Source organism: Nematolebias whitei, chromosome 14 (genome assembly GCF_014905685.2).
Source record: "Nematolebias whitei isolate Nwh7 chromosome 14, NemWhi1, whole genome shotgun sequence".
Lineage (NCBI taxonomy): Eukaryota > Metazoa > Chordata > Actinopteri > Cyprinodontiformes > Rivulidae > Nematolebias > Nematolebias whitei.
This window is the reverse complement of record NC_056511.1, coordinates 23,613,568-23,624,342: the sequence shown is the minus strand read 5'-3', so window position 1 is coordinate 23,624,342 and position 10,775 is coordinate 23,613,568. Positions and strand designations below refer to the sequence as shown.

Here is a 10,775-nt window from a genome sequence, read left to right as displayed (position 1 = left end):
CCATATGTGAAGTAGGTTGACTGCAGGCACAGTTTCAAGAGTTGACACAGTTGTTCTGTGGAAAGCGTGGTCCTGCTGCTCAGAGTGGTGTCTGATTTTAATCTTAAACTGACCACCTCTACTGCATCATCAACAGGAATGCACGTAAAGAGTGATGTGACATCAAAAGAGACCATTGTTTCATCAGTCTCCATGATGACATCCCTCACCTTATCCACAAAGTCCATGGTGTTCTGTATGTGGTGTTCTGAGCTGCCAACTAAAGGGATGAGTACAGACGCCAGATATTTGGAAACATTGTAAGTGACAGAGTTAATCATACTAACAATTGGTCTTAAAGGTACACCTTGTTTGTGGATTTTAGGTAAACCATACAGACTAGGTGTGGCCTCCCCTGGGTACAGTCTGTGGTACAGAATACGGTCAATACCCTTGTCCTGCTCCAAATTTTTCAGGCAATCTATTAACGGTTTCTTGTAACCACTTCCTGGATCTCTTTTCAGAGGTTCATAAGTGGTTAAGTCACTAAGGAGTGTCATAACTTTCTCATGATAGTCTTTCTGGTTCAAAATCACTGTGCACCTTCCTTTGCCTGCTGGGAGAATGATGATGTTTTTGTCTTTGCTAAGAGTGGTGAGTGCATCCCTCTCCTCTCTACTGATGTTGGAAGGTGGTGGTTTGGCATTGCTGAGGCAGGATAGAAATCGTCCATCATTAAACAGGGGTGGAGGCCTCCGGGTTCAACTGTCCCCCTCTTACAATGCTGTGATTGCTAGTATCACTCAGCCCTCTGTGAGTAGTAAACAGCCATCAGTGTGCTAATGATCCATTGTTAGGCTGATGGTCCTTCTTGAGCATGTGATCAGCTGGTTTTGGTTGTCAGCAGCAAACTGGTTGATCCACTCTGAGAAGGTGCTATTTAAGAGACCGAGCTGAATACAGCACCTCAGACTGAGGAAGTCTCTTGGATGAGAGACGAAACGTTTCTATATTTTTTTGCTTTGTTTTGTTTTTTGGGTTTTTTTTAATGTCCAGAGGACCAGATTGAACTTTTTTGGATTTTTCTACCTGGATTATTGAGCATGCATCAGGATATTTCAAATATTGAATATTTTAGAGGGTTTTTTTTTTTTGTTGTTTGTTTTTTTACTTTTACTCCACATCACATGATTATTCTGGCAGAAATATGACAAGTTTTAGGACAGTGGCAATCCACTTTGGTCTTAGTGCTGCTTGACAAGCAGTTAACTCAGTCAGATTCAACCTGATTCTCTAAATGTAAGTACAATAGTCCCTCGCTACTTCGCGGTTCGACTTTCGCAGACTCGCTCTTTCGCTGTTTTTTTAAAGTAAGATTGGACATGGCACACTGTTGGCTGATTGATGGATGAACTGCATGAGCCAATTGTGGGATTGCTTATTTAAAATACATTTTAAATTATTTATTTAGCACCTACTAAATCATTAGGCGCAGGGAAAAGCTCCGTTCTGCAGCCTGTCATGATCTCCTTCTCTGCCACACATTTCCCCTGCAGCAGCTTTGTGAAGGGTTAACTCTTTGCTGTCCTACTGCACTTCTCTACAATTTCTTTTTTTTCCCCTTTCTTTTGGCTGCTCCCTTCTTCAGGGGTCGCCACAGCGAATTAAGTCGCACGAAGACTTGGTGATTGTTTTTACGCAGGATATCCTTCCTGACACAACCACAGACCACCGAGCTACCAGCCCTCTGTGTGGAGCAGAGAGCTGCCATCTAGGATGCTCAGGGGAGCAGATGGTTGGGGGTTAAGGGCCTTGCTCAAGGGCCCAGAGTGGGGCAAATGAGGGTGGAGACAAGTGTGGGTGCTTCATCTTTTCCACCCACATTTTGATGTCGTCTGTCTGGGAGTTGAACCGGCAATCTTTCGATCACAGGCACACCTTCTCTAACCTCTGTGCCACCACTCCCTACAATTTAAAATTAAATACTGTAATATTTTAAATAAACAATTGTTTATTTAAAATTACAGTATTTAACTTTTTATTGTTTATTTACACAGGGAGGGAGATTGGAAGCAACAGGTGATGAGTGTGATTGCAGCCTGGCACGTCATGACAAAGTTTACTGAACTTGGACTACTGTATCCCTACTTTGCAGTTTTTCATTTATTGCGGGGGGGGGGGGGGGGGGGCAGGGTACAGAACCCCCGCAATAAACGAGGGACTACTGTTCTTTAAAAAACTATCTGCAGCAGGTAAATAGTTACTATTCACAGCCCTTCCACAAAACCCCACATAAAAATATACGAGCTATCCCTTTAAACACAACAAAAGGACATTGTTTATGGAGGCAAATGTTGAATGTAAACAAAATCCTGTTTGACTGTAAAGCAAAATTAAAACTTAGCTCTAAAATATGAAAAACTTATAAAATATAAATATATAAGATGAATAAAACAAGGTGGATAGATTAAAAAAAGGCGCTCCTCAGGGTGTTGAACTTTAGACAGATCTCGCGTACAGTTTTACACAACATTCCTATTTAACCAGAATAAAATGAAAGAGCAGTTTATGAAAAAGAAAATACACTTTTAGTGCTTAATTAAGAGTTGCAGTAGATTACAGCCAGTGTCTGCTAATCTGAGCATTTTAGATTATTTTAACTATTTTTTTCAGTATTTACACACACACTTTAATCCTCTATTGTTTGGAACCATCTCGTATTTCTACATTCCAGTAATGGTTGAACTCACCTTTGTTTATTTAGCCGTTAAACTCGTACTTTAAAAGAAAAAACTCCCAGCTACTTTTCTAAAATCTACACTTCAGCTCTCATGACTCCATACAGGCGACCCATTGATTCTGCAGTAAAGACGAGTGGAGACTTTACTGTTCGGATTTACTAAAACGTTTATTTCACCTGAATGTCCAGCTCAGTTTGTTCATGAAAACATGTAGCTTACGCCCCCATTTAAATGATTAGCTTCATAGACTTATTGAACTCAAAACAAGAATAAAAGTCGGGATACTTACAGCCAAACTGTGGAGGAGGTGGAAGCGACTAAAAGCAGAGCCACAGCTAAATGCCAGCAGAAACACATCGTGACGAACATAAGGTTGTCGTGTAGCTCCAAATCCCACACGTCTCCATTTAACGGGTAAAGGACAAATCCAATCTGAAAGGAGAAAACTGATAAGGAGCCAGCAGACTACAGTTTAAGTCAGGGCTATTCAACTGGCGGCCCGGGGGCCAAATCAGGCCCACAAGTGAGCTCAGTTCCGCCCACCAATGGGATAATTTTTAAATAAAACTAGATCTTAAATTGTAAAACAAACTTACTTAATGACAATAAGTGCTGAATGTCTGGCCCCTGAGCTCTTGGCTTTCAGTATCTGTGCCCCACTGAGCAACTTAGTTGAATTGCCCTGGTCTAGGTTTTAAAAGCAGAGGTTCAAGACAAAGACGGAAACTGCAGACTGAGCTGACCCATGGCTGGTTTTATCCTCCGAGAACATTTTTACTTTAACAAGGATTGTTTTCATTTTAAAGGTGAATATTTTGGACAACAAACTAAACGTCGGACAGTAAAACTTCAAAATGTTTGAGTTTATATCAACTTTGACACAAAGAAAATATTTAAGGGGCAGCCCCACCCCCACCCCCACCCCCCATCGTGGAGGGAACAGGGGAATTAGAAATACCCTCTATCTGTCCATGCATGTTGTGAGCATTATAACTTAAAAAAATGACTGAGGTACCAACTTCCATTTTGGTGTGTGACTGCATCTAGGTGCAAGAAAGGTCAAAAATTGGGTTGCCACATCAAAATCCAAGATGGCCACCACCATATATTTATGTAAACCGACCACCCCGATCATTTGAAGAGACTATGCTTTCTAGTTTTTATATCTCTTCAAAGTATAGTTTCCTCCAATGATTGGGGTGGCTGAAGCTTAATCTACAGGGGCCAAGGCCACCATTGGCCACCCCCTGATGCCATCATCACACCTGCAGGTGGATAAATGTGAATCTACAGAAAATTCACTTTTTCAGGGATGTTTGTGCAAATGTGAACGGTTATCATCTTACCTGTTGTAGATAGCTTTCTGATAAAGTTCCATTTGGAGAAACCGTTTGTTTCTGACCAGACTGGCGAGCTGAGATCCAAAGTGAATTTCTGCCGTCCCAAAAGGACTCCGGTCTTTAACTTGTCAAAGCAAGTCATACAAATGTAATTTATAAAGCTTTACATTGCTGTCAGTTTTGTATTTCACAGGTATTTACATAGAGTTCTGCAGTTCTTTGCAAACCTCACACTCCCATCAGATGATCATATTTTATTTTATGGAATATCAAGCTGATGGCAATGTCAAGCTTTATAAAACAGCAATAGCATGAACCGCTAAAAATATTTTAGGATGTAATCCACTTTGCTCTTGGCTCCATTTGGACTAGCCCTCAGCTCATCAGTCTGTCCAGACTAACCAGTTTCTTCAAACTGAGCTCATTCAGCCATCCACAACAGGTAAGATATTTATGTTCATGACCTCAGTACAAATAGCTCCTTCACTTAATTTCTTTTTCAAGTTGAAAGGTTAGAAACAACTCAGTGGTTCCAGGAACAGGTCTGGTTGGTTTGTTGTCTCACCTGGTAGAACCACGAGCCCTGCAGGATGAACAGGCCCGCCCGGGTCAGCTCCAGAATAAAGTTGTTACTGACAAACACTTCCAGCATGGAGCTGGCCGAGCCACCGAACACAGCCACCAGCAGCAGGGTGTGGATGTGAGCATCCAGAGGTTTCCGGCCGTGCACGTGGAAATAAAACAGAAACCCTGGAGTAAGAGAGAGATCACAAACTGCTGCATCAGTGGGACATTTTATGATATTTTAAAACTAAATCCAAGATGTGTTTCTTGTTCACCTTCAACAAAAAGGGCCAAGGAGATAGTAAGTCGGTCCACCCCTGCTGGCACGTTTTTGGATAAAGCACAAGCAATCATTGCTATTCCTGAAATACCAAAGAACAAATACATGGTGCTGTGCTGCCAGTTCATCAGCTTGACCCAGGAAGTCTCCTCCCTGTTGTAGAGGCGGGCGTGGGGGCCGTCCACCACAAACTGCTCAACCATAATACCTGCAACCGCACCACATCACACAAAATCAGGCAATCGAGCAGCAGGTTCTGGTGTCCAAGATGGATGTGAGAGGTAACCGACCCACAAAGGAAGCGAAGATTTGAAGTCCTCCTTCAAAGTACTCCATTTTCTTAAAGAAAGGAGGCGTGACTTGTCTCCCTTTGGGCTGCCTCGTCCTCCAGTAGTGCTGGATATTGTGTTTCACCACCAGCCAAAAGCCATAAAACAAGAAAAAGGTGCCAGGAATCGCGTGCCCTCCAAAGTTGGCCATCGTTTGGCCTGAAAATGAGAAATACACACAGTGGAGACAAGTCCTTTTAGAGATTTAATTATAGGATTTTCAACTTTGAGGTCAAAGTGCAGGTTCAGAACTTTGTTGTATGTCATGACATGTGATGATTCACAGCAATAAACAGATCAGATGTTTTTCTGTGGAAAAGTTACGCATTTGTCTTAAAAAAATTCAAGCAACAAAGTAAACATATCAAAATGTTAAAACTAAAAAAATTGAACCATTCTTTTTTTTTTTTTTAATGAGGTGGTTTTCACTTTTTTTGGGGGGGGTTGCAGCATCTCAAAGAGGTCGAAAGGGCAACAAAATGCTGGAAAAGTTAGTGGTTCAAATAAAAATAAAAAAAAGTTGGAGGAGCATTTTTCATCCAGCTAGGTTAAATGTGAACATGTCAGTAAGAGGATTGGGTATAAAGAGAGACATTTAGAGGGGCAGAGGTTCACCAGGCTGCAACAAACAGTGTGTAAATATAAAAAATGGCAGAATAATGTTCCTGAAGGGAAAAGACACAAAGCTGAAAAAAACAATCAGGTTGAGGGAGTCCTCAGATATCAGAGTGTTGTTCTGTTAAATCCATCTGGAATATTGGAAATTTAGCAACTTTGTTTTTATAATACGTTCATTTCATTTCTTCAGCTGTGATTGCTGAAGTTAGGAAGACAAACTATTGTATTTTCCAGCATATAAGTTGCTCCGGAGTATAAGTTGCATCAGTCAAAAAAAGCATCATGACGAGGAAAAAAAAACGTATATAAGTCGCATTTATTATGCGTCACCGCTGACCCTTCGCATTTATTATGAGTTTATTTGATCGTCAAAACAGCTTCATTTCACCTGGGCGATTCGGTACTATCCATCCATCCATCGCGGCCGGAGCCACTAGCTCTCTAGCGTTCCTCCGCCTGCAGCAGCTGAGCAAAACGAGTGCGCACAGGAGGACTCGCTGTTGCAGTTCTTCGAAATTTAAAACATAAGTCAAAAATTGCGTTATGAATATGGAAATAAAAACGTACTGCCTATAAGTTGCTTCGGCGTATAAGTCTCAGGACTGACAAATCTATGCAAAAAACTGTGACTTGTACGCCGGAAAATATGATAAATCTAAGCCATATTTACTGCATGGCCGTAACAAAAATGTGGTCAGGAAAAATGCATAATTACTAAAAAAAACTACTTCCTGAACTTAATATTGCAAATTAATATCTTCTGCAGTGGGTAGTAAAAAGAAAAGCTGAACAACAAAAAACTACAGTTACAACACCTGAAGTGATCCTTGCTGTGGTTCAAAAGCATCTAATCAGATGATGAGTCATTAATAAATCAAGTTTTTGAGCATAGTGGTTCAAATTCAGTAGATGAATTCTGGCCATCAAGCATTTTACAATCAGCAGGGACTGAAAATAACCATCAGGTTTGTTATGAAAGTGACTGTGTTCTCGTTGCATTAATAATTTACTGTAAGAATGTGGTCATGAATGTATAATGCAGCCACTTCAGCCTCTCTGCAGGTCAAACATCTGCACATGTACCACGTACTCGAGAGCTACAGGGGCAAAAAGAAAAAATGTGTACAATCACATGACAGATGTAAAAATGCTGGGATGAACACCTCCAATTTTTGGCTGCAATATGACTGTTTTTATTCATTCCAACTGAAAATATTGAACACTACCATTTTCAGCAGCTAGATGGTAAAACTGGCTGTTAATGACCCAATCGGCTTGCCACAGTCTACCACCTTTATCCAGCTCTAGGATCATGCCTGGAGAAAACGTCAAATCATCTTCATTTCGCTGCGCCGCCCTGGCGAAATGCAGCTGATTTGACCATTAAAGTGCATTTATTAAGGAAAAGTATAACTGAGACACATCTTTGCTATAAAATCAAGTACAAACCGGATTCCAAAAAAGTTGGGACACTAAACAAATTGTGAATTAAAACTGAATGCATTGATGTGGAGATGGCAAATGTCAATATTTTATTCGTAATATAACATGGATGACAGATCAAAAGTTTAATCTGAGTAAATGTAACATTTTAAAGGAAAAATATGTTGATTCAAAATTTCACAGTGTCAACAAATCCCAAAAAAGTTGGGACAAGTAGCAATAAGTGGCTGGAAAAAGGAAATTGAGCATATAACGAACAGCTGGAAGACCAATTAACACTAATTAGGTCAACTGACAACAGGATTGGGTATAAAAAGAGCTTCTCAGAGTGTCAGTGTCTCTCAGAAGCCAAGATGGTAAGAGGATCACCAATTCCACCATTATTGCACAGAAAACAGTGCAGCAATACCAGAATGGTGTTACCATAGGCGTAGCCAGGATTTTATGAGGGGCGGTTCGTTTGAAGAAAAAGTGGACCTGTAGGACTACTCTGATTGGTTCATTGGCGGTGGTACACATAACTTCAAATGTGTAAACAAGCTAATTAGCTAGCTAGTTAAAACACTGCTGTGTGAGGTAAATCTGTGTTACCAAATAGGCGGTTGTGAGTGGAGAAAGAGCAACACACTGAGAGGGGAATAGCGTGTGTGTCCAGTCTTCTATTCAGAACTCATCCCAGACACGAACGAACACTTCGGTACTCCCGAGTCCCGCCCGAACATACACAAAAAAAAAAAAAAAAACACCGAAGAAGAATGAAAGACGTCATCCTCTTAAAGGCACAGTACCACTCCTTAACTCTAACAACATAAATGCAAACTAAGCCCGCAAATAATAACATTACTTCAATTGCAAAAATAACTCATCTTTTTACTTTGCTTTGTTAGACATTGTTTTTTATGAATGAAATTACTTCACCTCGCAGTTCTATATCTCGCGGGAGTTGTAGGTGGGACTTCATTGGCAAAGTGGGCGGTTCGTTCGAACCCCCCGAACCCCCCCTGGCTACGCGCATGGTTACCCAGCGTAAAATAGCAAAGACTTTTAAGTTATCATCATCAACCGTGCATAACATCATCAAAAGATTCAGAGAATCTGGAACAATCGCTGTGCGTAAGGGTCAAGGCCGTAAAACTCTACTGGATGCTCGTGATCTCCGGGCCCTTAAACGTCACTGCACCTCAAACAGGAATGCCACTGTCAAAGAAATAACAGAATGGGCTCAGGATTACTTCCAGAAAGCATTGTCAGTGAACACAATCCACCGTGCCATCCGCCGTTGCCAGCTGAAACTCTACAGTGCAAAGAGGAAGCCATTTCTGAGCAAGCTCCACAAGCTCAGACGCTTGCACTGGGCCAGGGGTCATTTAAAATGGAGTGTGGCAAAATGGAAGACTGTTCTGTGGTCAGATGAGTCACGATTTGAAGTTCTTTATGGAACACTGGGACGCCATGTCATCCGGACCAGAGAGGACAAGGATAGCCCAAGTTGTTATCAACGCTCCGTTCAGAAGCCTGCATCACTGATGGTATGGGGTTGCATGAGCGCTTGTGGCATGGGCAGCTTGCATGTCTGGAAAGGCACCATTAATGCAGAGAACTATGTTCAGGTTCTAAAACAACATATGCTCCCATCTAGATGTGATCTCTTTCAGGGAAGACCCTGCATTTTTCAACACGATAATGCCAGACCACATTCTGCAGCAATCACAGCATCATGGCTACGTAGGAGAAGGATCCAGGTACTGAAATGGCCAGTCTGCAGTCCAGATCTTTCACCTATAGAGAACATTTGGCACATCATAAAGAGGAAGGTGCGACAAAGAAGGCCCAAGACGATTGAACAGTTAGAGGCCTGTTTTAGACATGAATGGGAGAACATTCCTATTTCTAAACTTGAGAAACTGGTCTCCTCTGTCCCCAGACGTCTGTTGAGTGTTGTAAGAAGAAGGGGGGATGCAACACAGTGGTAACAATGGACTTGTCCCAACTTTTTGGGGATTTGTTGACGCCATGAAATTTGGAAACAACAGATTTTTCCCTTAAAATGATACATACTCTCAGTTTAAACTTTTGATGTGTGATTTGTATTCTATTCTGAATAAAATATTAGATGTTGGCACCTCCACATCATTGCATTCAGTTTTTATTCACAATTTGTTTAGTGTCCCAACTTTTTTGGAATCCAGATTGTAAATAAATAATTGTTTTAGGTGCTTTTCTTGTTAAATTTCGAAAAAATGTGCAGCTTTCCTCCTTCCTGATTTCCTCCCTCTGTGTGCTCCCAGAGCACCAAGGCAACCAATACTTTTGAAGTACAGCTGATTTTCACATTACAGTGCATTTATTAAGTAAAAGTTCAACTGAGACACACCTTTGCTATAAAGTCCATCCATCCATCCATCCATCCATTATCTTTACCCGCTTATTCCATTTTGGGTCACGGGGGTCGCTGGTGCCCATGTCCAGCAATTTTGCTATAAAGTTGAGCTAGCAAAATGTTTTTAGGTGCTTATCTTGTTAAATTTGGAAGAAATGCACAGCGAGCTGTCCTCTGCGCACTCCTTTCGTGTATTGGCTTTTGAAATGCAGCTGATATCACCATTAAAGGGCATTTATTAAGCAAAAATTCAACTAAGACACACCTTTACTATAATTTCGAGCAAACAAATAATTATTTTTAAGTGTTAATCTTGTTAAATTCTTGTTAAAGTCCTCCCGTGCACACTCCCGTGGCCGCCATTTGGCAGCCAATCGATTTTTGGCACAACACCGGCCCACATTTCCAGGTGGTCAGTGATGACGAGTAACAAACGTGACGCGTCAGCGATGACACATAATACATATGGCTTATACAGCGAAGCGATGTGTTTATGTATTTTTCCACTTTATTAAACATATTTGGACAGATGCGACTTATAGGGCAGTGCGATGTGTACGGCGGAAAATATGGTACTGCTTATAGTCACTCAATTTAAAAACAAATATTCTAGGGGTCTTTTGCTTCTTGAGCCAACAAGGACCTGGAAACATCTGGTTTAAAGGAGTTCTGTGTTCTACAAGAACTATTCACAGTTTTCCATTTGAAAAATCATCACAGGTTTTAAATGTTAAAACTGATGAATGCAGCAGCAAAGAAAACGCAGAAAAGAGAAGGAAAATAATATTAGAGTGAACAAATCAGAGAGAGAGTTGATGTGAGGATTTGTTCTCGTTTCTAATTGTGTTTTACAAACTTTTATTATCAGTAGAAAGTGCCGAGAGACACTTTGCTCAAGATAAATCGAATAAAATAAAAAGATATTGTGTAGATAAAAACATATTTGTGATTGGTTTTACTGGACAATGTAAATGTATGAAGATAAAAGTTTAATAAATTTACGCTTCCTAGAAAACAAAAAACAAAAATCACTTTCAATAAATCTCTACGCACATTTATGACTTTGTTTTGATAAATTACATGCAGATGTATTTCTCTAAA

General features: G+C 40.7%; 1 protein-coding gene across 1 annotated transcript in view; it reads right to left on the bottom strand.

Annotated features, from left to right (window-relative positions):
* The window catches only part of tmem45b (transmembrane protein 45B), a 15,167-nt gene that overhangs the window by 2,272 nt on the left and 2,120 nt on the right, over positions 1-10,775 (bottom strand). Inside the window, exons 2-5 of the mRNA XM_037687422.1 lie at positions 5,195-5,392; positions 4,900-5,112; positions 4,626-4,810; positions 3,010-3,152 (exon numbers count right to left, since the gene is read on the bottom strand). Of these exons, the coding sequence (XP_037543350.1) occupies positions 3,010-3,152; positions 4,626-4,810; positions 4,900-5,112; positions 5,195-5,384 (731 nt within the window). The 5' untranslated portion in view covers positions 5,385-5,392. The remainder of the gene's footprint in view (positions 1-3,009; positions 3,153-4,625; positions 4,811-4,899; positions 5,113-5,194; positions 5,393-10,775) is intronic.